At 44.8% G+C, this 27,520-nt stretch overlaps 1 protein-coding gene across 7 annotated transcripts; it reads right to left on the reverse strand.

Moving 5' to 3' along the window:
• STAU1 (staufen double-stranded RNA binding protein 1) lies at nucleotides 1-26,745 on the reverse strand. 7 transcript variants are annotated; one of them, XM_068208111.1, is made up of 15 exons: nucleotides 26,605-26,745; nucleotides 18,948-19,224; nucleotides 18,046-18,170; nucleotides 17,140-17,296; nucleotides 16,126-16,264; nucleotides 15,286-15,451; nucleotides 10,480-10,578; nucleotides 8,897-9,109; nucleotides 8,215-8,358; nucleotides 6,601-6,747; nucleotides 5,716-5,788; nucleotides 3,999-4,318; nucleotides 3,151-3,273; nucleotides 1,659-1,744; nucleotides 1-985 (listed from the first exon to the last, which is right to left on the reverse strand). In XM_068208111.1, exons 2-15 carry the CDS (start codon nucleotides 19,138-19,140, stop codon nucleotides 898-900), a joined length of 2,073 nt encoding a protein of 690 aa, XP_068064212.1. In that variant the 5' UTR covers nucleotides 19,141-19,224; nucleotides 26,605-26,745; the 3' UTR covers nucleotides 1-897. The 7 variants fall into 7 exon arrangements, with proteins under 7 accessions (XP_068064212.1, XP_068064210.1, XP_068064211.1 ...); XM_068208109.1 differs by having other exon boundaries at nucleotides 3,999-4,366; XM_068208110.1 differs by having other exon boundaries at nucleotides 8,897-9,127.
• Nucleotides 26,746-27,520: the final 775 nt, after the last annotated feature.

The raw sequence follows: 27,520 nt of genomic DNA on the forward strand, positions 1-27,520 counted from the left end.
TTTAGTATTACCATTTATTGGTGACAAACACTACGTTTTACTTACATTCCATGGGGAGAAAAAATTCCAGCGTAAACAATGAACGGAAGCAGTACTGAACTCGCGCGGCTATCGTGCTGTACCTGGACCAATGCAAACCTCAGCGCGCACCGACCGTGCGCAAGAACACAACATCAAAAGCAACACAGTTATATATAAACATAGGTAATTTTTTTCAGCCCTACATGGAGATGTAATTAAACAGTATAAAGCACTCAAGGAAAATCAATCTGCAGTTTTATATGCACTACATTGAGATCATATCCTGTACTGTAGTGAGCTGTGAGCCACCAACACACAGTCCCTAAAACACAGCTCAGAGATCACTGAAAGTCACATTGCATTCGAGTTCCCCTACCCCACACTCAAGAAAAGTAGAAATTAACCAAAAATGATCAAACCAAGTTTAAAATTCCGTAAGTGTTTAAATTCATTCAACTATTGGATAATTAGGGTTGGTTTGCCAAAATATGGGGCTTTTAAAAATGGTGGGACACAGCCTGTTTCCAGTGAAACGCTGCTATTCCAATAAAACCAAAATAACCACATACATGGATATGATCTTCCCAAGTTAGTTCACAGGTAACATGTCAGTCTCAGAAGACAAAGTTTCTAAACTGTGCTATGGTTCTAGATACAATTAAGAAACTTTTAAATGAAAAATGTATAGTGTCATTTCAATCAAAACAACATAATGAAACTAAAAATGTATCACTGCTTGAAGAAAAAGCAACAGTTATGATTTAGACACTACAGTAGGTTGTAGAGACTGTAGCACTCCAACAGTTAGGTTACATTAAGAGGAAGCATTTGATTTTCTCTGGTGCTTTCAGGTTTGGGTTCAGTCAAGAGCCTGTTTCAGGCAGTGCTGTCCAGTGTTTGTCCCAAAGGGTTTGCACTCGCCGGTTTGAGGAGAGGGTCACTTTCCATTTCTTGTTTCACACATCTAAAATCAGAAAACACCTGTTACTTAGGAGACAAAACACTATTTCCACAAATAAGATGCTTTAAATTGGATACAAACAATTTGTTGTGCATTTAACAATTTGTTACCATATAACTGCCCCAATTTTTAATCCATTAGCACTTTGTTAATGCCATCATTGCTAATTTGAGAGCTTATCTCAATGAGAGGCTCAACCTTCTCTCCTCGCAAACCCAGCCAAGAGAATAATTTGCACCCTCTCCATGCTTCTGCTGAAAATGAGCTTTGATCCCTCATAGCCCTTTACCTATGACACACACGATTGTAAGAGAGAGAGAGGAGCACTTGGAACCCCAAGGCCACTGCAGAGTCACGCTCCTTAGAGAGAAATGGCAACGGGGAGCTGAGCTGAGGGAGGCCAGAACTGCTGAGCCCCAGAGCTGCCACGCTGGGCTGGGGTCACACCACAGCCAGCACATTTCACACTTCACCAGCACACACTCACTCCTGCTCAGTGCTTTGCCTTTGGCACGTGAAAGTGACAGGCTTGACCATCCAACCCTCCCTCTGGTCCTGCTGGAGGGCAAACAGCCCTTGGCATTCCAACCTTTCTGGCAAATCAAAACCCTCACATGTTCTTTCTCTAAAAACTCCCACGGGGTTAATGCAAGGGAAGTCGGTGGGAACCACTCACACAGACATTGGTCCATTTCCTGTCCTTGGCATCTCTGTGGTTTGTTGGTCCAACTCAGACAGCAACTTTAAAATATTCAGTGCAGCCTAAAGAGAAGAGAGAGCACTCAGCAATTCAGCCTCTGGACAGTTCAGTAATTTAGTGAAAGCACTCAACCCAACAAATGTTCTTATTTCGGCAATATTTTTAAAGAATTTTTTTAAGTTCCATAGTTATGGTGGAAAATGTAAGTGTAGAATTTCATCTTGCTTCATTAAACAATTGGATGGTGCTGTGACTGGGGATTCCCACTGCACTTGTTTCAGCACTGGGGCAAAACTAACACACCAGGACTAGAAACAGCAAGAAAAGAAACACTAAATTAGTAACAGCTAAAACTGTGCAGAGCTTAAGACAAAGGCCAGAGAAATACACAGAACCAGGGTCCTTTTCCAGAAAAGAAAACAAGTTACACGACAACCAAAAATACAGAACAGGGGGGCCCATGTGACTGTTTACCAGGGTCAGTGTGACATGGCTCAGGCCAAGGTCAGTCACCCCCCTTGAGAACTGACATTTTTATTCCACTTCATTCAGACCAATTTCAGGAGCAGCTTTCCAGCATATCCCTGACTCTGACATGTGCCTTAGTGACCCTTAGCTGAACCCTGAACTGAGGAGGGGGCTCACAGTGACCCCAGTCACAGTGTTCAAGGTCTTCCCCCTTCTCCCCCTGCCCTGACCCCTGTGCTCAGTCTGACAGGAGCTCTGCACAGCAGAATGTAGAGTTTGGCATGAAAATGTCCAAAGAAAGTGACAAAGTACAACGAAATCTGTATCAAATTGTGTCCATTAGAAAAGTACTGCAACAGTTTTTAGTATAAAAATCAGCAAAATCAGGTTTTCCTAAGGGTATTCAAATATTGCAAACGAGTACTTCAGGCTGCTGCACTCAGATCACATCTGGAGACCAAAAGAACAAGAACAATTCCTCTGAATGGGAGGAGACTGGGAACATCCTGTCAGCTCCACCTAGCCTTTCAGAGCCAAAGTCCCCTGCAGGTTTCACTATAGCAGGCTCATTCTTTCACAAAGAAAAATTTCAGCCACTGGTAATAAATAATATTTTTTATAAAGGGAGCTGAACAGATTTAGAGTGTCTCTTACTATCCAATGCTGAACTGCATTTCTTTCACAGGGGATTCCACTTCTGCTGCAAGTCTGGGAACCTGAGCCCAAGTATCACAGTTCCCAGTGAAACATCAGCCCATTCTGATACAACAAGGAAATAAGCTGAGATGCTGTTAGGTACTGTGATCATATATGTAGCATATTAAGCATTATTTAGATTAGATTCTGATATTATTAATCATTATTTCTGCAATCTGTGAAATATGAGACAAAAATTAGCCAGGGAACTGTAGAACATCTAACTGTTCCCAACAGTGACAGAAAACCTTGGTCTCCCCTCAGGGAAGGCCCAAGAGCAGCTTTTCAGCAATGTTCATCATACCATGTCGTGGCAAGACTCCACATCCTTTCCAATCCCATGACTGATCAGCGGTGGCTGAGAGGAACAGTTTATAAGAGATACAAACTCGTTCTTGTTATTTTTTGGAAAGTCTTTATATTCAACCTGAAGAGAAGAGAAGGATTTATTTCTTTTCAGTTAACCAAGTACTGGAACTATATCACAAGTGCTACAGATTATTTGCCATCTATGAAGCTGAGCCTTTCTTCTCATCATTCTCTCAGCCAGTAGAACCCCTCTATTTTAAGTTTAACCTCACTTACAATGTTTTTTTAGTACTCATAAGAGCTTGGCAAGGCTCCTGAATACAAGTGACTACTTAATAATGATTGTTACTGGAACCTTTATTCTGATCACTGCTGTCTGCATTTCAAATTTCTATATTATGCTTTTTGAGCTCATCTGTCATATGAATATAGGAACTTAATGCAATTCTCATTAAAGGGAGCAAATGTAAGAAAATGCAGAGCTTACAGCAAATGTTAATGTATGACTTATTAGTGAAGAAACTTGACTTCACATCAGCCAACTTCAAGTCCATAATGTCTTCCTACATTGGGACAATTTTCATAAAATGCTTCTTTAATTTTGTTCTTCCAAGACCTCAGAGTAGCACTGAATTGGGGCCGAGAATGGTGCAGAAATGCACATTTGAAAATTAAAAAGACCCAAAATTTGGTACCTGCCACAGGTAAAGTGAAATTGTTACGTGAATTTCAGCAGGCTCAGAACTCATCTCTCACCAGCAGAACTAAAAAGCTTTTGAGCAAACAAAAGGTTAGACCAGCTTGGACAGCTTTGGAAGCGGTCCTGTGAAGCTGAATGTTTACCTGGATTCCTTGAACGTTGGAGAGATAGTCCAGCTGCTCGGAGGGCCTGGTCAGGGGCCCGTGGGGGAAGTGGCCTGAGGAGTTGCTGCTCTTCAAGATGGTCTCGGCAGTCGGAGAGGTGCCCCCGTAGAGCAGCTCCCTGGCGATCATCGCCGTCACCGTGGCCTTGGCAGGGTTGGGAGCTGCCCGACTGAACTCTTTGGTGTGGTGTCCTTGATTGGCTCCTACAGCCTGTGCAACCTCAGGGACCATGGGAAGAATTCCAGCAGGAAGCTGCTGATGGCTGAGATAAGGCATCCTAAACTCATCTTCTTTATTACCTGGGAGCAGAGAGGTGCATGCTGAAGAGCTGCTGTTTGAGAGCCCTCCTGCAGCCACACACAGGCACCAAAAGTCACTTTGGAAAAAATAATTCATTCCTAATTACTTTTGAAATACTAACAAACTTGGTAAGCTCAATCAGCCTTTGGAGGGTCAGAGCTTCAGCACCATCGAGACAAGAGTTTTCTTATGAATTACTGACTCAGTGCAACAGCTGCTTCTGCCAAAGGGAGCATCTTTACCTCCAGGAGGAGCTTCTCCAGATCAGTCAAGCTCACAGACACCTCAGCTGCAACCATATTCTAGATATATCTTTTGCTTTCAGAATTTTTTATTCCATCATTTAAACTGTAGGAGCAAATAATGAAACCACAGAATGGCCAGAGCCACCATTAAATGATATAAAGAGAGTGACAGTCCACAAAGTTTAAACTTTATATTGTGAGAACAAGCAGGTAGGAAAGGTTAACACAAAGAGGCAAGACTATTTACAGCAAATGTCCAGCCACAGTCAATTGACAGCAATTTGCTGACATTATGGTGTAAGTTAAAGAGGGATAAGAACAACTTTTTAAGGGGAACTCACACAGAGCTATGGATGAAACTTGCACAGGTGTGCTCAAGAAAGGTGGAGAAGATAGTGCCACCAAAATAAACCAAGGAGACATTTTTATGGCAGAACAGAGTAATGAAGTTCTGCAGGGCTGAGTTGTTTCAAGTCTAAGGATGAAAGTCAAAATTTGTAAATGGAAGAAAACAGGGATAGCAAAATCTGCATAGGAAGCCAGGAAGTTTACCTAAGATCTTATGAATGCAGCAAAACAGTACTAAAGTCCAAGTCAATTCCAACTTACTATAATTTAAATAGCAAAGTTAAACACATAAAGTACCTGAAACATGCTCTCCAGAACAGCAATCTGTGGTGATAGACAAACCTTCCATAATGATTCCTCCCACCAGATGATATTCCAGAAAGCAATGTCTGTGTACAGGGTGGCCAGGATTGAAGTGTTTTAGCTCCAGCCTGCCACCTTGGGTGTGACCACTACAACTATTCACTGCCTGAAACAAAGGCAGGCACAGCTCCTGCTCTCAATCAGAGACCAGGCACAGACTGAGGTGGCTCTGGACAAGGCTATTCCTTCCCTCTGCAACTCTGCCTGAGGCTGACCAGTTAGTACTGACACCCCTTCTCATCTTCATGCCAGGAACAGGGGCCTCAGGAGGAATAAGCTCTTTGGGGTTTGAACCAAACCTTTCCAAGGACTCCATTTGGTTTGCAAGGCAGCAGCTGCACAGCTCTGCTCATCCCAGAGTGCTAGAAGGCACTGCTGGAGGGACTGGGAACAGACCTGACACCCCAACAGGGCCCTGCTGCTTGCACCAGGTTACTCACTAGCTGAAGTCTCTTCAGAGCCCGGCTCAAAGAAGGTTACTTTTCTTCCATCACCTGGTTTCTTCACTGGGGTCTTAAAAATAAGAGGAAAATAAATCAAACACACAATATCTCTTCAAAACATTTTTTTTTCCTCTAAACTTTAAAGTTTTCAAGATGCAGGTGATCTGACCAGCCAAAATTTTACTGAAAAAGTTATTATTCAAAAACATCAATAACTACATTGCTATCAAAAAAAGAGAAGTTCCGTGATTCTTATTCACTGAAGGCCTAAAACTACCACATGCCAGAGGAGTAGTATTAGGAACACAGCTACTCGGATACCAGAATAACGCCAGTTTAACTGCCATTAATCACTGATACTGCTGAGGGGAGCACACCAGACACCAGTGAGCACATGCATGAAAAGGAGAAAAGCAACCCTGGATTTGCTGTTTGAACTCCCTGGTAGTATCTGCTGAATCACCAGCAGAACACAGAAGGCTCCTTCCCTAACGGACACACCAGAGAGACCCGTAACAAACTTTTCACTGCAACTGTGACAAGGCTGTGTAAAACTATTGCTAGCAGAGTACTGTAGCCTACAGGTCTGCAAGTTTCTAAGACCAACATATTGATTATCACAGGTTCTGAGACATTTCATAGAGCACAAACACATTAATTATCCTTCTGATTAGACTGATTTACCTGAAAACCCAAACGCTTAATGTATCCAAAACACTGGACAGTTAATGTTTTTTCAGAGAGCAGTCCCCTCAATAGAATTGTTTCCTGGCTAGGGCAGAGGGAATGAACTTCCTACCCTGTTACTGCCTTGCAAAGCTGCTTCTGTTCCGCTCAGCCTTTGCTGCAGCATTAACCAGCTGCTGTTTCCTCAAGACTCACCTTCTCCTCCGTCTTTAATGCTGGTTTTGGAGGCTGAGGTTGAGGGACTTTGAAACCTAATATTTCCAACATATTCTCTGCTGCATTGCGTTTAGCAACCTTTTTGTTTGTGCCCATTCCTTCAGCTGTGTGCACACCAACTTTCACCTGGACAGAAGAGGAAGAAAATTCAATTCTTAAGTAGTAGCATGGGGATTCCATTATTAGTGATCTGTGTCTCCAGCATGCCATAAGTCACAAAATAGCTAAGTGATCATTGTTCTGAGCAAGTTGTCATTTATTACCAATAACCATTGGCTTTCAAGCACAAAAAACCCAAACAGAAGTCACACAAAGAACTGTATTTCATCATCGCACCTTGGGAACCCAGGTTAGTGTTATTAAATCCTACATTACAAAATATAAGCAGCTTAGTACCTCTTCGCAGAGTACTAATGCTCCTGTTAATTAAAACATTAGGCAGTTACAACATAGACTACTGGTGCCCTGTGCATTTTTTTTTAAAATTACTCAGATAAATTTTATTGAACCTTTATCTTCTGTGAATGTAGTCCATTAGATATATTGTTAAATCATGTCATGGAAATCTGTTAAGTCTGTATATGATCATGACAACCTGACTGCCATAAGAAAAAAAAATGAGGTGCCATGGTCACACCTGCAGCCTCGTGCCATGGCCACAGGCACACCTGCAGCCTCGTGCCAGGGCCACAGGCACACCTGCAGCCTCGTGCCAGGGCCGCAGGCACACCTGCAGCCTCGTGCCAGGGCCACAGGCACACCTGCAGCCTCGTGCCAGGGCCGCAGGCACGCCTGCAGGCCTGTGCCATGGCCACAGGCACACCTGCAGCCTCGTGCCAGGGCCGCAGGCACACCTGCAGCCTCGTGCCAGGGCCGCAGGCACACCTGCAGCCTCGTGCCAGGGCCGCAGGCACGCCTGCAGGCCTGTGCCATGGCCACAGGCACACCTGCAGCCTCGTGCCAGGGCCACAGGCACACCTGCAGCCTCGTGCCAGGGTCACAGGCAGACCTGCAGCCTCGTGCCAGGGCCGCAGGCAGACCTGCAGCCTCGTGCCAGGGCCGCAGGCAGACCTGCAGCCTCGTGACAGGGCCGCAGGCAGACCTGCAGCCTCGTGCCAGGGCCACAGGCACATCTGCAGCCTTGTGCCAGGGTCACAGGCACACCTGCAGCCTCGTGCCAGGGCCACAGGCACACCTGCAGCCTCGTGCCAGGGTCACAGGCAGACCTGCAGCCTCGTGCCAGGGCCACAGGCACATCTGCAGCCTTGTGCCAGGGTCACAGGCACACCTGCAGCCTCGTGCCAGGGCCACAGGCACACCTGCAGCCTCGTGCCAGGGCCAAAGGCACACCTGCAGGCCTGTGCCATGGCCACAGGCACACCTGCAGCCTCGTGCCAGGGCCACAGGCACACCTGCAGCCTCGTGCCAGGGCCAAAGGCACACCTGCAGGCCTGTGCCATGGCCACAGGCACACCTGCAGCCTCGTGCCAGGGCCACAGGCACATCTGCAGCCTTGTGCCATGGCCACAGGCACACCTGCAGCCTCGTGCCAGGGCCAAAGGCACACCTGCAGGCCTGTGCCATCACACCCACCTGCATGACGAACTCCCTGCGCCTGGGCAGCCCACGTTCTGTGATGAGCATGTACTCAGGCTCCTTCTCCTTCTTGGCCTGCTGTATCTGGGCAAGTCTGCTAATGGGATTCATTCCTTGGCCGTATTCTGGACTTGTCTGCAGCTATGTAGAAGAGTGTTTAGGAAATAAGCCAAACTTTATGAATATTTGGTATAATAGACAGAATGCAGCATGCCATCTCTAGATTTCAAAAATACTGAAATAGAAGGTGCTTAATGAAACACTGTCACAGCCAAAGAGAAATACTGAATTTATTTGGTTCTGCTGTCACACTTGACCACGTGTAACCTACCCTGCTAATAGCTTTATGGATTCTAATCCTGCTATATTAGGAGGCACAAGCTTGCAGGAGAATTTGTACAAGTAAAACCCAAAGCTGTGAAGTCTGAGGCTTGAAAGTCGGAGCTTGATTTTTATATGCTGCTCTTTCCTTTATAAGGTTTCTCTTTCATCCTGAATTTACTGATAACTGCTATAAAAGTGGCGTCAGAACCCCATTAGAGTGGGAGCAAAGTACCAGCTCATTGGTGCACCAGAGGGCTGGTAAAGGCTGAGCAGCTGAAGAGTGTGTATAACTGTTTCAGAAAAGCCTCTCTGATGATTATTTGCACAGTCAAATTTCCAACCTTTCCCCCCTTACCTTCACTATTGATTTTGTTTTCTTTTTGATTCGTGGCTTCATCTTCTCAACTGTAGGAAGGGGTGGCAATTTTTTCAGTTCTTCTAGGACTGCTATTGCAGCATTTTTCTTTGAGATCTTCTTGCTCTTTCCTTCACCTTCACCCATGAATTCTCCAACTGATACCTTGGTTACAAAACTCTTCATATGGGGAGGACCACTTTCCTTAGTCACCTGTTTCAGAGGGAAAAACTGAGTGAAAGCGTGATAAACACTTATTAAAAATGGCAGGGCACATTGTTTATAGCAAACTTCTCTCAAGAACTAAGGATAAAGAGATTTTTAGATTCTCATACAATCCAAAAAGTAAAACATACTCACTCTAATAACATATTCCCACCCAACTAAGCATATATTTTTAAAACATCAGATGCAGCAAGCAGTAAACAGTATTTACACAAGTCATTAACCCAACTTATTTAATTTACTGATTTACTGTTTCAGTATAAAAATAGGGCTGTTCTATTTCACCAGTGTGTACTTCCCCACAGTTAATAGCACCTCATTAAATATATCATGGTACAGCAATAAAACATTACAGAGAAAGCAACTCTTTTGGATCTAGCATTTTAGTCCAGAAATTCTGATTTCTGAACTCTGAACTTCTGAAGAATTCTAAAGACATCTAAGAGACAGCTGCCCACTACAGATTTAGGCTTTTAACTCCATTCACAACACATCATACTCCAAAATATCCATATAGTCAAAAAGTAAGAATTAATTTTAAGAGCTTCCACCCACAATTAGCTTTATGTGACAGTGTATTTTTACCAGTGATGCTCAGGCTAATCTACAATAATTGAAAGTTTCATGTAAAATTTCATAGAACAGTTTCAGAAGCAATTTAGTTACACACAATTGCATTTTCTTACTATAATAATTCAGATGGTTGGCTTAAATGTTACTTTGCTAGCTTAGAAAAGCAGCACGATAAATTAATATTTTAGTGAAACACAAATGCTCCCGTGGAAGCTCCTGATTTAAGATAATTGAAATGATCAAGAGGGACAAAGAGGCAGCAAGCAGCCAGGCCAAAGGGAAAGGAAAGTCAGATGCACATGAGGTCACCTCATGGCAAGAAAAGAAACCTACTTGTGAGATTCTGCACTCATGGGTAGTCCAGATCAGTGCTTAATTAAGGAAATACTTCCATATGTGTCTTTCAGAGTGAGCTCTACTCTGTTGCCTCAACTCTGCACTTCCATGTTCTAATCATTAATGCAGGGTTGTGTTTTGGCTTTTCACTGTAATAAGCTTTTCTCAAAAAGCTTGGAAAAAAGATTGCACAGACAACTACAGCGTAGCTGTTCACTCCATGTGATCATTTTAGGACATGAATTTGTGAACAGGTGGATTTTTCTTTTTTCTTTCCTTTACCATATAAACTCCAAGACAATCAGGGTGACTGTCAAAGGTTAACGTGTATTCACAACTAACAAGACATGTTAAAAGTCAGTTGTTTGGTTATCTAGGAGAGACTCAACTTAATATGTACCCTTAATAGTCTAATAAAAACAAATCTAGAGCTTGTAAAGTAAACATACCTCAAAATTCACAGGCAAGTTCCTTTTAAGTGCAATCTCAAAAACTTGGCTTATTTCAGATTTATTGAGATTTTCATCATCTGGTTCTTTTCCGTTAACCTAAAAGAAGCATACTCTATTTAAAATAAAGATCCTATTAAATTGAATTTTATCCATTCAACCACTTTACTGAACTCTCCAAATTTTAAATACTCTAAGCTTTACTGTCATGTTACATGAATGTGGTGAAAAGCAGCCCACATACTACAGAACTGAATCCTAAGAAGCTCATTAAGGTGTATGTGTAAAAGCTTTCAAACCTTCATATTTTCATGTGCTCATTACAAGAAAGAACAAATGGAATAAGGGCCAATAGGTTTAAAAATGTGTTTATAGAAAATGAAATCGAAGTGCTAAGTGCACTGATTTCCAAATGGAAGTACCTTTATGAAATACAAGTTTCATATACTGATTGGACATTTGTACCAAAAGCACTAAGACAGGATCAGGTAAGAGAAAGGGCAGGAAAAATAAAGATTCTGAGAGTGGGACCAATGTGAACGAGGGATGGCTGACGAGCCCCTGGCACAGTCATGTCTTTTCACATGCTCCCTTCTAAGTGCTTCATCTGCAGCTTTGCTTTCTCATGTCAAGAACATCCTATCAGGAACTTGCCCTAAATCAAACACTGACCACCTCTGAGAACTCAAACCTGCTGGGACAACAGTGCCAGCAAAGCTTTCCTACAGGCACGTCTACGTATCTCCAGGTAAAACTTTGACTGGCATTCCAAAAGTGTCTTCACTGATGCTGGCACCAACATGAGCTAAGGCATGTCAACAGCAACAGAGAAATTTTAGGTGTCCAGCAGTGATATTGGAAAGATTATCATAAAGATGAACAGCAACAATATCACTGATTTTATCATGCCACAATACTGGTTATGCAACCAGGTAATAAAAATGATTTAAGCATCTTATTGGAGAGCAGCAGGGGAGCTGAGCTAGAGAGCTGTCGTACATGAAAACTTGTTGGATGGTAGTGAGCATCCCCCATGTTTGCTACTAACAGGTTAGTTTAAAACACAAAGGATTTTTTTATCCCACCAGTTAAGACAGGCTTTTCCCATCTTAGAAAAAAAACAGTTGACAAAATTAATCTCAAGTTTTCGCTCCTCCCATTGTCCCGGATTTAGCACGGTTCTCGCAGGCTGCCCCTGTCCATCGGGCTGGAGTCGGGGCCCAGTCTGGCCCTGTGGTGCCATGGCAGGGCAGTGCAGGTGTGAGCAGGGCTGTCCCAGAGCCCTGCTCTGCTCCAGAGCCAGGCCAGGCCAGCTGTCCCTGCCCTCACTCACCAACACTGCCACAACAACTTCGATTACAAGCACTTTTCCCCTCCTTGTAACTTCAGATAGATTCTAGTGTTTCAAATTCTAATGCTTTTCTTTGTGAAGATGACTATGACTTCTCTTTATTGGATTCAATTTTCCCACTTCTCAAGACAATACAAATAAATAGAATGGAATTATCTGCTCTATTGCAGTGTATATTCTTAATACATTCCAAGTCTGTGCACAGGGCAAAATGAAGGTTCTTTTCCTCACAATACCTTTATCTAAATAGAGTGAATTACTAGCAAAATAACCCTTAACAGACTACAACTATTTTACTGATTATTTTGACTCTACTTGAGTTCTGGATCAGTTTACTTTAAAAATTAAAAATAATCATACACACACAATCTTCCCCTTTCCCTGCACACTTCAAGACAGATGATGCCTAAAGTTTGCTTTTGAGGTATTTTGCATGTTTGCATTGACTAAACTCCCCAAGAATTACATGCCTCTGAATCTGAATGAGACCCCAAAGCATTTACCATTCTTAGTTCTCGTCATATTGCTCAAGCAAATTCCACAAGTCCTGTACTCCATTAGAGGGACCTGCCCTCTTCCAGGAATGCCTTCCAGTTCCCTTCCCTTCCTCAAGACTGCTTGTGAGCAAATGCTGGACACCGAGGAGGTGCTGCCCAGAACTGCCCTGACTGACCACAGCCATCAGTCTGAGCCTGTCCTTCCACACTAAGGGTATAAAGAGCAGCTGATATTTACCAAGTCAGCTGGCAGCAAACACAGAAGCAAATTTTGAGGCAAAATTAGAATTCCTGCCTAAAAATCGTGCTAGGAAGCCCAGCTCTCCATGCTTCCTAAGCTTTAAGTCAATGTTTTATCATCTGTCTTTGAATATGCTGAGTAACCCATCCTGCTCCTTCACCAGCACATGCAGCCCCAGCCACACTGAAGGTCCCTGTGAGCTCTCCCACCACAGCCCCCTCTGAATGCTCCAACATTCAGCTCAGTTCTTCAGGCAGGGCTTGGTCCAGCCAAGAGCCAATATTATTACATGTTTTTTCCTGCCACTTGCTCCTAGATTTACAGCCTGAAAAAGTGTGGGAAATGGTCATTCTTTCCTTTAAAGTGTAATCATTTTACTCAATGATTTCTTCTTAGAATCACAGAATCATTTAGGTTGGAAAAGATCTTTAAGATCATTGTGCCCAACTGTTATTATGCACCGAATATTTTCTAATTTAAAAATACAAGAGTAAAATTCCATAAAAACAAAAACTTGTAAAAAATCCTCCCAAATAATAAAAAAAAAATACAAAATTATTCCCCCTTAAAACACGTGAGTTCAAACATCAGAATATTCTGTTTACACAAGTGTACACTCAAATGGGATACACCAAAATAACTACATTTAAAAGGAAAATTACTGGCAACATCAAATAACTGTTAGGAAGTATCAGGATTATGTCTGCTTCTGAAATCTTCATTTGCCTCTACTGCATACTGGCATTTTTAACAGCATCTCTCATGACCTCGCACTCCTGTATCCTTTCAGGCCCCTGCCTCACTGGATGCAGAAATGAACAGGGCTCACTCAGCACCACAACCTTCCTTATTCTACCTTCATCTTGGCTATGGTGAAATGCTGCTACAGAAACAATTCCCTCAGACATTCCTAAAACGACAACAGTTGAAAGCCACAAATATCAATGAATTTAAGTACCAAACTTGAAATGAAAACTTGATTATCCAAGCACTTGCTATAAACCAGCACACCCTGTTCCAAGGCCCACTCTCCTTTCCCTAAGTTGTATTTCCTACTGTTCCTTCTACAGACAAGTCAAATTAAAACTGAAAAATAAAATTACAAATGCAGTTTTCTCAAGGTCAAGACACCATTCAGGTCCTGTTTTATTAATAAAATAATTCTCCCTTCTTGCAGTCTCTTGCCTCATTTACTTCCTCTGCCTCTGGATTTACACCCCTCACACAGAATGAGACATCCTACAACAACTGCAGTTTGTTCTGAAGACCTCACATTATCCAACTCCACAATTCCATATATTTTCACAAAGTGATCTGTACTGAAGCATTCCTAGAAGAGTGAACAGAGAATAATTCAGTGACATGTGAGCCCTGCAGAGCTGCTCTCCCTGGGTCTGTGCTCCCTGATGGGGAAAAGGGCCCACGAGAGCAGCTCATCTGTTACGAGGGTGGGCACAAAAAAGGGATGTTCTGCACCTCTGGCACAGAACAATATTCCAGAATTTGGGGTTCCCAGCACTGAAGGGGAACATCTTCCTCTGCTTTGGCCTCTCCTGCATGAAGACCAGCTGGCCCCTGCCCACACTCTGTCAGTGACCAGTTCAGATTTCAGTGCAGGGCTCAGCCCAAGTCCCAGCTCCTGTTCCCAGCATCATGCTCTTTTCCCAACAGCATCTGTAATCCCTAGGAGCCTCCATCTTTCAGCCTGCATTCCTCCAGGAGAGCTTTCCCTTACCTGAAGCACCTCCATCAGTGCCTCCCAAGCCTCTACCCTGAACTGTCAAATCCAGTGTTTTTGCCCAACCACCTGGACAATGCTCACTCACACACACCACAAGTTTTAACTCGGTGTCCCTTGGCTTCACATTTCCTCAAGCCTCTTGCTCTGCCATTCCTGGTAGTCCCCAGAGATTTTTTTTCTCATTCTGAGATCCCTTGTTACCTTGTGTCCAATTCTTCATTTTCCTTCTTTCTCAGCACACAGCCAGACTCCATATCCAGCAAGCTCTCACACTCCCCAGACTGCAAGTTACACTTCTGTCTTTGCCCAAAGCAGCCAACACACACGAAGGGGTGCAGGCTCCCAGCCAGCCCAGCAGCAAAGCAACTCCTGTGCTCACAGTGAGACCTTCTGCCTAAAGCCACTCAACAAAAAAGCATGAAAAACACAATAACGGCATTGGAATGGAAAGTGCTGGGCAGCCATAAATATATGAAGGGATAAAAACTGACTTCTTATATTCCTATCAAAATGTGTGTATGACTCTACTATTTCTATGCATTTTCTGCTCTTCTAGAACTTCCATGGTTCTTTCCAAAATCATGTAGGAATTTGTCCTAGGAAGTAAATCCATGCCTGAGTTTTATGTTGCCCATTTATGCACTTCTTCAGAAGTTTGTGTGTGATCTGTACCTGGTAAGATATTAATTCCTATCTATGCTTCCAGTGCTCATATCTGACAGAGATCTACAGCACTGCTGTGGAAAAAATATGACAGTAAAAAAATTAACATAACTTCATCTGGGAAAATTCTAGTTCCATAGAAATTTATGCTTTTAAATCAAAGTGTTTCTATTGACACAAGTAAGTCACCACTGCTACACAGAATTAGATTTCCCAACTGTCTCCTCAACTCTCAACAAGGAAAAAAAAATCTACAATAATATCCCAGTTTATTCTAGCAATTTAGGTTTACAACATTAAGATTAATTCCCACCTCTGGTTTCTCAGGCAAGGGCTCATTCTGCAAAACTTTCAGAGCTTTAGCAGCTGCATCATGCTTAGCAGCTTGTCTTGTTCTTCCCTTCCCATGAAACTGCTGCCCTCCAATTGAAAGCTCCACTTGATAAAGTAAAGGCCCAACAGGAAATGGGTAAAAGTACCTGCAAAGAGAGAGGTGAATAAATAAATGATTTTGTCTACAAAGTAAACAGACACCTAAGTCAGATGTGGGTCAATCTCTTGGATATCAGTAATCACATCAGCATTGAAGCACTAGTTTTAAAAAGCCAAATTTTGATTTAGAGCCTAAAAGAATTTAGTGAGCTACCTTTGAAACAAATATTGACACTCCTTGCTCCACAACAGGAACACATTTCTGACCGAGTGCTACACCAAGACAACATAACCGCATTTCTACGGACTTGGCAAGCCAGGAAGTTTTGAATTTTAAGTTCCTATGCCTACATAAAATTCTTTAAACTGCAACTTTAATTTAAACAGTTTCAGAAGAAGCAGCATCAACCTGTTTTCTTCACTTTTGCTTTTACACAGAAAGGAAATGCAAGAAATATTTACCTAATACTTAGCTATTTGCTTAATGAAGCTGGCTATACCTGAATACTCTCAAAACCACTTCAACTTTCAGTCCAGCTGCCTTGCCCCACCCCAAAGAAATAAAGCGCTGGAAATAAGTTACAGATACTGGTGGGTGGACTTCTCCAAAGCTCCTGCCTCACAAACTGAGTGTCCCTGGAAGGGGGGCACAGGCGGTTTCGGAGGCAGCAGCCTGGCAGGGAGCGCTGAGGGGGAGCCTGCACCCCGAGCCAACACCTACCGTGGGGGGTAGGTGCCACCTCGCATGGTGTAGCTGTAGGTGGATCTCATCCCCGTGTAAGGGTCGATGGGTTTGTACATGGGCTTCTTCCCCAGCTTCATGCAAAGTGCATTCAACTCCACTGTGGGGGTTACGCTGTCTACAGAAAAGGAATAGAAAGGGTTGTCCAGCTGTCACAAGGAACTGAGACAATTTAAACTCCTACTGCTGGCTTGCAGCAGGGAAAAATGAGCTCAACCTTTGCCACATGCAGCATCTTAAATGACTGAATTCCAAACAGAACAGCTAATGAACAAAAAGAGAATGTCTATACGATGCACATTAAAACGGCCTAGTACAGTTGTGACAAATCCTGTTACAAAAAAGTGAATTTGCTAGAAGCTCTTATTGGATTTGTTTTGGAGGGTTTTATCCTTTTGCTTTTAATTTCTGAAGCTGCTAATTTACCTACATTTACAGTGTATATAACGAAGTGCAGAAGAAGAATTTTCTGCAGTAAAGAAATTTCTCCAAATATACTTTGAAGTTACCAGACATGCTACATCCCTTCTGTATCTCTTTCTTACTGAGAATGATCAAACATTTCTCTGTCCTCAATGACCTAGAAGGGTTTCTATGACTCTTCACTTTCAAATTGCAACTGGCCTTGTCAAAAGGCAGGTAAATTGCTACTGAGGGCTAAACATTACTCTCAGTGCCGGTATTGTGGGCATGAAGAACAGACTCCTAGTCTATAGAACACTCAGTAAGTGTCATCTTTTCTACCATGGGTCTCACTGGCTCAGAAATCAGCTGTAATCCAGAACAAGAGGTCTGGTGTAAGGTAATTGCCAAAAGAAAATGACCTATGGAACAGATGCACAAAGTAAGTACTTTCTATCTGACAATTGCCACTGTTAAACAGGCAGAATCACAGTTTTTATTCATCCTTACACAACTTCAATACATACCAAAAGCAGAAAGGTGTATTCTCTCTATGTATGATTATTTTAAATCAGTTGCTGTGGCATATACCTGGATTCTTGCCTTCACTACGAGATGGACGAGCCGTAGGTTTAGGGAATTTTGTCCCTTCCAAAGCTTTGGCAGCTGCTGCATGTTGCGCTTTTTTAATACTAGTTCCTTCAGCTTCCCAATGCTGGTCCCCAAGAGTCAGCTGCACTGTAAACACCTCAAAACCACAAACAGGTATTTTGTAAAAAGCTTCTTCAGAATTTATGTAGTTTCTCAGACCATCTTACACAAAACAATGAGTCTTTCAGTGATGCACAAGTTGACAATATATGGTAATCCAAGCTCTCCTTAACTCCCATGTCATCTCCAGATTTCCATCCCTTTGGACATCAACAGGATTTTCCCGATTACTGAACTAAGAATTTCACAACAATTGTAGCTGGCAAGTATCCTGCATGAGATCTGACAGGCTAAAAACTCAAGAGCAGCGTGGGGAGAGGTGACAGCCCCAGGAGAGCTGCTGTGCCCGTGTCACTGAACAGCAGACTGGAAACTCGCCCTTCTTTGTGACACGTAACTCCACTCTTGCTTTAATCCTCTAAAAGGTTTATTAAAGATATTTTTAAGCAGTTTGAAGAAAGTTAAGTTCACAATGTACCATAAAAGCTTCTACATGCCCACAGGTCAATGAAACACAATTGAACAGATGTTCTGAATGTTATTCCAGTACTTTTTATAAATGTCACCTCCTTCACACCATGAAGCTCATGTGACATTTTTTGGAACTCAACTTTTTACTTCCCAGGTACCAGCTTCATACTTCCCTATCACTGATGCTGTGGGGGGCTTCCCTTTCCTCTCCATTACCCTGGATTGTCTTACACCAAAATCACACACATTGCCTTCCCACTCCTGAAGGTGAAGGAGCATGAGCAGCAGCAGTACGAAACTGGTGTGAACGTTTACCTTGGAATGAGCTGGACCTTGCTCACTCAGAAGCTTATACTCGGGCTGAATCTTGTTGAAACGGGCTAATTCATTCACGAGACACATGGGGGTTTTCTCTTTGGGGTTTGCCATGTTTGAAGGAGCTGAAAGGTTGCATAAGATCAGATAAATGAACTGATAACTGTGAACTCTACTACAAATTTTAATTAAAAAAGACATCTCAGTGGCTTAGCATCTAGTTGTCTGCACTGCTGGAATAGACAGCTTTGCTCACTGGCCAAACGAGTAACAATCTATTGAACTTTGGGTTTTGCAAGCAATGCTCACGCCTAAAAAGCACCATAATTGAATTAATTAGCCAGAAGTATGGAGTTAGAAGACTCCTGCAAACAGCTCACATCTTATCTAGTACGTGTCAAGGACCAAATCTTCCAAGTATTCCTCATTATCACGTGCTTTGAATAATTTCTAAAACTCAGTTAATTTCATTTCCCTTCTCCTGTTTTTCTCCTATTAGCTATTTTTATTACTCTTTATTTGTTCTGGTGCATTTTGATAGCATAATATATTTATCATTAAACTGGTCATAAAAGAACTAGAGATAACAGAACTAAACAAACTATTTCAAACAACACTTTTTCATATTTAAAACAAGCTACAGGTAGAAAAGATTGATAGTAATGTTTCAAAAATTTAATGTAATATAATTAAAAATATTCTTTACTATTACAAACATATCAATTAATTGCTGGAGCTTTATGTAAAAGTATGCTTCTACCTGTCTCCAACAGATTTCATTCCATAGGGAGCTACTGAAGTTGGATAAATATTACTTTTAAGGTAGGTGCAAGACATAAGGAATATATCATGCCAAACTATAAGCATTAAAAATATATACAGTTACTGACCCTCTATCTCACCTGCAGCTGCATTGGTGGATGTAACTGAAGCAGAGGGCAAAGCAGAGTTCTGGATAGGTCTGCCTGCATTTTCAGAGGGCAAAGAACTGGTAGTAGAAGGAATACTCAAAGGCTGTGAAAGAGATGGGTTTTTATTCAGTATTTGGCTCCCTGCATGGGCAGCAGAAGGATTCTGAATCTGAACTTGAGACATGTTCACTTCCAACCAGAGCAGATTACTGTAGGCAAACAGCTTTGAACGCAGACAAACTCCAATTTTGGAAGCCGAATTGCTGACCTAAAATGTAAAGATGAAAAATAGATTACACTAAATATTTAGCATTCTCTAACAACCTACTGAAATAATTCCTCCATCAGCGAAAAGGGAAACAGTGTTCAACCAAACACCCATTGTTCCCATTTTGTCCAGTTAGTCACTCACACATCCAGTTTGCACAGCACAGTTCCACCCGTACGCCCCAACGTGCTTCACACTTCTTTCATTCACAGAAGAGCAGTACAGAAGCTTTATTTATGCTTGTTCATTACTGTCCATCTCTTTTCCCCAAGACTGAATCCACTTAGGAAGCAAATCCTGTTACTTACACCCAGAGCCACTGGTTATACACTGAACAAAGAGCAACTTCCACAGACAAATTGCATTTCATGCATTCTACCATTTGAAGTTAAACTTTTTCACTTGGAGGGCAAGAAATAAATGCAGCCTTTACAAAAAAACTCTTCAGAGAATACATCCTTTATTATTATCATAGAGTTTTCCCCTAGGATCATCAAGAATGCCAAGCCACTTATGAGGAGAAAAAGCGGGAGTCCAGCAGGAAATGCTGGGAAAAGCAAAGGCGTTCATAAACTGTATCAGCTACATGTATTCTGAAGGTTACTTCGATTTAAGTCAGGGCATGTCTCAGTCACAGTTCAAGCATCACTTTAGAGTCACTTGGCTCTGCAGCACTATGAACAAGTGTAGGAAGTGCTCATGGGCACCTGTGGCCATTTAAAACCCCTGGGAGTGCAGCACGCGCCCCAGCCCCTGTGCGGTGCTGTGACAGATCTTCCCTCTGCTGACAAATTAGTATTAGATTTCTCCTACACATGGATGCAAAATTATCTTCATGTTCAGCCAGTAGAACCTAAATAGACACAAACAGGTCAGCTGTCCATATCCACTTACAAGCCACATATCAATTTATTTATTAAAAATACATTTTACAGCCAAGTAAATCCATTTGACACACCAAGGCACTCACACATGCACACAGACAGAGATCTGATTAGGGCAGCAAACAAAGGTTTATTCTTTCCTAACTCACAGGTGAAAAGGAGAAATCACTGCTCCAGCTACCACCAGGGGGCTATTAGTAGCAACACAACTCCACTAGTGCTCTGTGAGCTTCAAATTCTGAACCTGTGAATGGATTTCCAAATGTGAGAGGAGCAGCAATGAGTCAGAGGGAAGTTTTTAGCTAGTTACTGACAAAACAAGCCTAAGAGGAGAACCTAGATTAATACATTCATGGACAGAAAGATTTAATTAGCTATTAAATAAGAAGTAAGAAACTACTGGGAAACAACAGATATTTCACCAAATCTACCATCTGGAGTATTTTTACTTCTGAAAAAAACATCACAAACATGTCAGACTACCACCTGGATAACTTTTGTTTTTACTAGAGAGCAAAAATAGTTCAGGTCTCATTAGTCCAGGAGACACATATGCAGATCATACTCAAAACAAATCCTATATTTGACTACTAAATTTGCAGCAGTTACACACGGGGTGCATTGTAACTGTGAGAGTGGCATTAGAGAATCTGTCTAAAGGACATAGAAGAAATTTTAAGACAAAGAAGAAAAGTATTTAGAATAAGACTCCAGGGTAATAACTTTACAATCACCAAGTTTCTTTCCCAAGAGCATCACTAGAATCACTGAAAATTTTCAGATATAACACTACAATAATAATTGCCTGGCAAAGACTAGACCAAAGTCTTGCAGATGAAGAAATGCAATGGAATCTTGCAGCGAGAAAAGAAAACGTTCCTTTCCTGGTGAAGTGCCATGTCTCTCTAAGGAATTGAAGTTACAGTTTCAGCCACCCGCTTTAAGAGAACAACACCAAAAGTTGTTATTTTGATGTCAGAAACATCAGGATGTTTGAGATCATGCTGGAAAGGAAGCTTGATATTGTCAGAAAACTTCTACAAGCAGTGTGCTTTTAAAGCACGGCCCTTTCACATGCTTGCCATTGCCTGGTTTTAGGGAAGCGTGTCCGAGCTGCAGAACACAGCGGTGGAATATGATCTTTACCCTAAAACAGGTGTATAAAATTCTAACTATCCAAGAAAAAAGCACCATAATTGAGAAAGCTGAAGCTACAAGCCATAAAGGCTGTTTCAGTGGACAGAAGAACCAAGATGCTAGAATTTTCCACATAATCAGGGGTTAGATACTTCAAACTTTTCAAGACACCAAGTGCTGCGAGTAACTGATCCCTACTCAATAGTCGAGGCGCTGCTAGAACTGAAGCCCACTCAGATACCCAGGAGAGGTGAAAGAGCAAACGTCTGACTGACACAACCGGAGGCAGCAGTACTTACAGAACTGCTGCTTTCCCACCCTGCCGCAGTCACTTTCCGCTAGCTCATCCCAGAGCATCTGCAGTGTTACCACAACAGTAGCACCAGAAGGTGATCCCCGCCGGGGCTGGCTGCCATCAAACAGCTCAGTCACCTGGGGGCAAAGCTAAACTACATGGATTTCCAGATGAGCGACGACCACTCATCGCTTGCTTTGCGATTTTTATTTTGGTGCATCAGTGCCTAGAACATTCCCAGAAATTGTGAACACATTAAAATGCAAAGTTCAGGTGTCACTAAGGTAACTAAAGAAATGAACAAAGATGTGAGTATGGCCAGTCCACACAGCCAAAAATAAATTAAGATCTACATATATAAAAGAACGTAACATTTTCAGATAAAAGTTTTCTTGGGGTCTTTTTGTATTGTAATTCACACAGGAGTTGCATGTAGAAGACAGAGGACCAAACAAAAATCAAACACTTCCTATTTTACCACAACTTGTCATTTTTTTAATACTATGCAAATTGAAAGGTAAGAAACTTTAATGTTTTAAGTAAGTTTCCAGTACCTTCAGGAGATCCAGAGAGTGAAGATTTGTATTTAGTTCTAAATAGGATATTTATGATGGAGAATGCCTAAAAAGAAAAAACAGAGAGTTAGCATTTTGCTTCCTACAGGCACAAAATAATCTTCTGTAGAGAATCTCTCACCCTACACCGAATTTGCCTCATCTATTTGATCATGAGGACTTGTGTGACCCTTTCATTACCACTGACAAACTGCTCAACACAGCTGCTTTTCCAAGCAGAATTTCCAACCTGATCCAAGAATCTTCCTTGCTCTTTCCCCAACCCCAAGTGATGTTTCTCACCCAAGCAGTGGAATCTCACAGTAGTGCTCTCTGCAGAATTGCAAGAGTCACTTGCCAATTTTCCTTCTGCAGTGAGGCTTCCATTTCTTCTGTAGTGAAGCTCTACTTCCTAAAAGCCCTAGAGATCAGCTCCCAAAATTAGACTCAGACCTTCCTTCACAAAGCCAAACCAAAAGCAAGCCACAAACTGAGAAACTCAGGTAGTTACTAATCACAGAAAATTATAGAAATTCTACCTTTTGGCTACATTTCCAATCTAGTGATTTCACTCACAAATAGTCTAAAACCATTTCAGAATAAAATTATCTCAGTGCTGCATATGAAACCTGCCACTGCACGGACTGCTCTAAATGGAATTCAAAACCTATTTTATTCTGCTTACAAATATAGCACAAAGTGTTTAATCCTTCTTTTCCATGCCTAAGCCAACTGAGTGCAGATGCCAGCAACATCATTCCCAGCCACAAAATGAGGGAGAGCCCAATCTTGATCAGGGTTAGAAGAGGGCAGAGCCCTTGAATTTACTCGAGACAGGCATTTCAAACTCTTAGGCTGACTCCTAGGACTGTGAGCAGCTCTCCTGCTGGAACCGAGGAGGATGCAGAGCCTGAACCAGGCTGGCATCACACTTGGTGTTTACCAACAGGAGAGTGAAGAGGGAACACAAGAGGATTACAGACAGCTCAACTTCTCTTCTACAGGGTTTTCTGGAGGCTAAACTAAGCATCTGAAAAACAAGGAAATGCACCATATTTGCAGGCAGGGTCAAGACCAAGTTGCATAAAGACAACAGAATTTCCTCCCCCAGCCATTCCTGGCAGCCCTGCCAAGAAGGAACCCTTCCACTTCAGCAGAACAAGCCCAAGGGGCTGTGCAGGCACTGCCCGCTGGTCACCATGGCACAGACAGTTACAACCAACACCACTTCCTAGCACAAGCTGATGCTGCCAGGCTGCTTCAGAAAAAGCCCCCCCATCCTGAGATGCAGCAATAAGAACCAGCCCGAGCAAGGTCTGCACTAGTCCTGCTCTGCACTCAGACACTGAGCCCTCAGCTGGAGCCCTGCACCTGCCTGGGGACCAGCTCCAGGCAGAAGCAAAGGAGGAAAAGCCCAAAACACTCCCTTCCGAGAAATACAACCTATGGGAAAACTGCTAAAGGATCTGAACTTGCGTATTCTGAAGAGGAGAGGGCTGGCTGGGGCCTGAGAACCAGCAGTTCATGTACTTGTAAGGATTTTGGAGTGGAAAAGAACAATCTGTTCTTTAACTTTAAAGTGACAGAACAAAAGGCAATGGGCTTAAAATGCGTCAAGAAAACCGCTCCTGACAGTCACACTGAAGTACCCTGCTCTGGTGGCAGTGGGTTCCCCACCGGTGGCAAGCTGCAAGCCACTGACAGCCACCCAGGAGGCTGCAGCTGGCACACCTGCCTCTGCAGAAGGACAGACAGACCCTCTGCAGAGGGACGGACAGACCCCTGCGCTCAATCCCACTGGGGCGGCATTCCCAGGACTGCTCACACTTCTGCGCACCTGGCCCAGCACGTTTCCACCTCCTACCCGAGGGACACGAGGGCCCGGCTGCTGTCAGACAACAGCTCTGGCAGCACAGCGTCCCACATGGGTCCTGCCACAGGCTGGCCCTGAACTCTGGAAGCACTTGCAAGCACGAGACACCAAAGCCTGAGAGGAACAGGTTCCACTCCCGGCCAGGACCAGCACACGGAAAGGTGTCCCGCTCCTCAGCGGGTGCAGACTGCGAAGGCTGCAGGCCCTGACACCTCCCTGTGCCCCCACTCCCACCCGGGCTGCACACACTCCCCACTCTGCTCCACCAGCACCTGGCAGAGCGGCCTGAGAGGCAGGACAAATGCCGCATGCAACCACTGACTATTCTGAGGCACAAAAAATAAATAGCCACAAACTCTGGGAGATTTGTTGAGATGCTGTTACCTAAAATACCTTTAAAAACCCACATTAGGTGCAGCTTTGTAACATACAGCATAAAATTCTCAAGCTGCTGCAACAGTGTTTAACAGCATCTATTTACAATTGGAAAGTCTGACTGTAAATTGATAAACAATGACTGAATTTTACAGAATTAAGGCTATCTGGACAAAATGTAAAATATTGGTTGAACAATGTTTTCTTCTTAGATAAATCTTCTGCAACATTTTTGCAAGACAGGGTCCTTCCCAAAAGTAACACTGTAGAAAAAGATGCTGCTCTTTTTGGTAAGGGCACAAACACTCAGTGTTATGCAGAGTAGTCTGGGTGCCAAGGTATGGATTATTAGTAAGAGAAGAAAAGTTAAATTTGAAAGTAAAAGCTGAATGGAAAGAGGGAACTACCAAACATACACATAAACCAGACAGTTCCAAATAAAGCAAACTGATAAACCAGGAAGTAATATAATGAATAAACAACTGTTTACTTCTAGCTCAATCGGTGCTGTGACAAAAGAGTTGACAGATTTTGGCTTTTTCCCTGCAGTAGCACAGGTGACAGAACCCACAGACACTGCTGAGAGCCAACATGCCCAGATCTCCTGCATGTCCTGGGGCATCCCCAGCACCTCTGGTGATATAACCAGCCCTGGCAAGGATCCTGGCCAAAGGAGCCAGGAAAAGGGCTTTTGCAGTGTTCATTTGTCTCTAAAATAAAGCTGCTGTTCTTCAGGAAGATCTGAAAGGCACAAACCAGCTTCCAGTTTTGCTCTTTGTACAGTCATAGCACTTCAAATTTATTTCAACCTATGAATAATTTTGCCACAAAACACATTTTGACTGACCTGTACTGATAGTGCAAAAATGGTGATGTTGTGAAAAACTCTGAACAGAGTGGCTGTTTTAAAAGACATGGTTTCTTGCATGCTTCCTTTTAGAACAGTTTGGAAATAAGTTTGGGGTACAAATTCAGAAAATAGAAAATATAATAAAAAACTCAGTCCCTGGTCTTTTTACATTCTCATCAAGATGTGACAGACCTTGAGTGAATCTCTGTAAAAGTCAGAACACACATTTGTTGCGCGTATGAAATAATCAAGACAAAGCAGAAATCACTTTATTATATTGCAGCCACAGCTGCATAATCAGAACTCAAATTCTCATGTCCACTAGTATTAAAAAAACAAACCCAAAGCACTGCCTCCAGTTTGAGCAAGGGAACTGTGCAGTACACCTGCACCTTCTAGTTAGAAGAAACAAGATTTTATAAATGCACCATTCCAAAAGCAGAGCACAGACTTCATTCAGATATTTTAGTTCACTGATATATGTGCGTATATACATCTACACCTAGCCTTCACCGACGGTCCAGAGGACGTTCCTCCCGGGTTCGCCCTAAACCTGCCGCAAAGGTAACGCCAAAACCTCGCAGCAGATCGTGCACCGTTCAAAGGGCTCTGGCACTCCGGGGCCAGCAGCCCCCGGACGGGCAGCCCGAAGCCGCCCGGTCTGCGGGCCAGACACAGGCAGGGAAAGCCTCAGCGGAACCTGTTGCTTTACATCTCAGGGAAAAGTGTTCTGCTCGGGAAACAGGGAGAAGGGATCCCGGAGCAGCGCCGGCCGCCAGCCCCGCTGGCAGCGAGGGGAAGCCGGGGCTGCCGTTCAGCCGTGCCGGAGGAGCTGGCGCGGCCCCCGCTGCCGCCCCCGCTGCCCCCGTGCTGTGCCCGCAGCCCGGCCGGCTGGCTCGGCGCTTTGGCACCGCCGTCCGCGGCCCGGGAGGATGCCGGGCTCTGGGCAGTCCCCGGGGGCCGGCAGCCGACCCGGCTCCGCTGCCCCGGGAGCCCCCGCAGAGCCGCGCCGGGAACGGCGGGCAGCGAGTGCGAGCAGCCCCCGCCCACGGCACCGGCTGTGCTGCCAGCGCCTCGGGACGGCCGGAGCGCCGCCAGCCCCGACGCTTCCCCCGCGGGTCGGGGCCGCGGCGCCGGTGCCGGGCCCACGGCGGTCCGGTCCCCGCTCCCCGCCAGGGCCGTCTCCCGGCCCCGCCACCGCGGGAGCGGGCACAGCCCGGCCGTGCGCGGGATGAGCCCCGGGCCGGGAACGGGCACAGGGCGAGCCCCGCACGGGCAGGGGGTTCCGAGCCGCCCCCTCCCCACGGCCACGGCCACGGCCCCGGCCCGGCTCCGGCCCGGCGCGGGCCCGCCAGGCCCCGCCGCCCCCCGCCCGCGGCCCCGCCGGGCCCGGGCCGCCCGCGCCCCCTCACCTGCGCTGGGCTCGGCTCCGGGCCGGGGCGGGCCGGGGTCGCTCAGTCCATGGGCCGGGCGGGACCGGCGGGGCGGCACAGGGCAAACACCAAAGAGAATGAGCGGGGCGGTGCGGCCCGCCGGAACTGACGGCACCGCGCCGGGGGCGGGGCCTCCGCACAGCCAATCGGCAGCGAGCGAGCCCCCAGAGACACCGCCCATCGCCGCGCCCCTGGCCAATGGGCGCGCAGCCCTGCCGGGAGCACCGCCTCCTCCGCGGCGACTACGAGTCCCAGCGCGCTCTGCGCGAGCCGCAGAGCGGAAGACTACGGCTCCCGGCGGGTACCGCGCGGGGCCGAGGCCGGGCGGTGCAGCTGCGTCCGCCGTCCGTTCCGGCCCCGCCCCGCCCCGGCCGCAGCCCCGGTGCCCGGCCGGCCCTGCCCTGCCCGGAAAGCGGCCACGCTCTGCCAAATGCAGGTGCTCTCCTCGCAGCTGTGCGTTCCGGGAAGGAAGCGTGAGACGAGCGGGCGCAGCCGTTGCCGGGGCGGTCACTCAGCGGGGCCAGCGCAGGAGCGAAGCAGGAAGGAGCGCGGATGAGCATTTAACAAAAACCTCACATTTCAAAACACGGGGGGAAGGAAAAGTGCTTCCAAGCCCCTAAAGCCCCACAAGTGATGCCGGCAGGCACAGAGCTGCAGGAGCCTCTAGCCCTGGCGGCACCCGGGGCACTTCGGGCCCGAGCTCTGCCTCTGCAGCGCAGCCCGGGAGCCCCAAACACACACAGAGCTGGGCATTCACCTGCCAGAGCCCTATAGAACACAGACACACAGACAGAGCTGGGCATTCACCTGCCAGAGCCCCAAACACACACACACAGACAGACAGAGCCGGGCATTCACCTGCCAGAGCCCCAAACACACACACAAACACAGAGCC

Source organism: Anomalospiza imberbis, chromosome 17, assembly GCF_031753505.1.
Source record: "Anomalospiza imberbis isolate Cuckoo-Finch-1a 21T00152 chromosome 17, ASM3175350v1, whole genome shotgun sequence".
NCBI lineage: Eukaryota > Metazoa > Chordata > Aves > Passeriformes > Viduidae > Anomalospiza > Anomalospiza imberbis.

Bases quoted from the DNA above. Each gene is read 5' to 3' on its own strand.
- STAU1 (XM_068208107.1), bottom strand. From the start codon at position 19,140: ATGTCTCAAGTTCAGATTCAGAATCCTTCTGCTGCCCATGCAGGGAGC. The intron at 18,171-18,947 runs GTGAGATAGAGG...GCAACCTTTCAG, and splicing joins ATCCACCAATGCAGCTGCAG to CTCCTTCAAACATGGCAAAC. The intron at 16,265-17,139 runs GTATATGCCACA...CCTTTTCTGTAG, and splicing joins TAGTGAAGGCAAGAATCCAG to ACAGCGTAACCCCCACAGTG.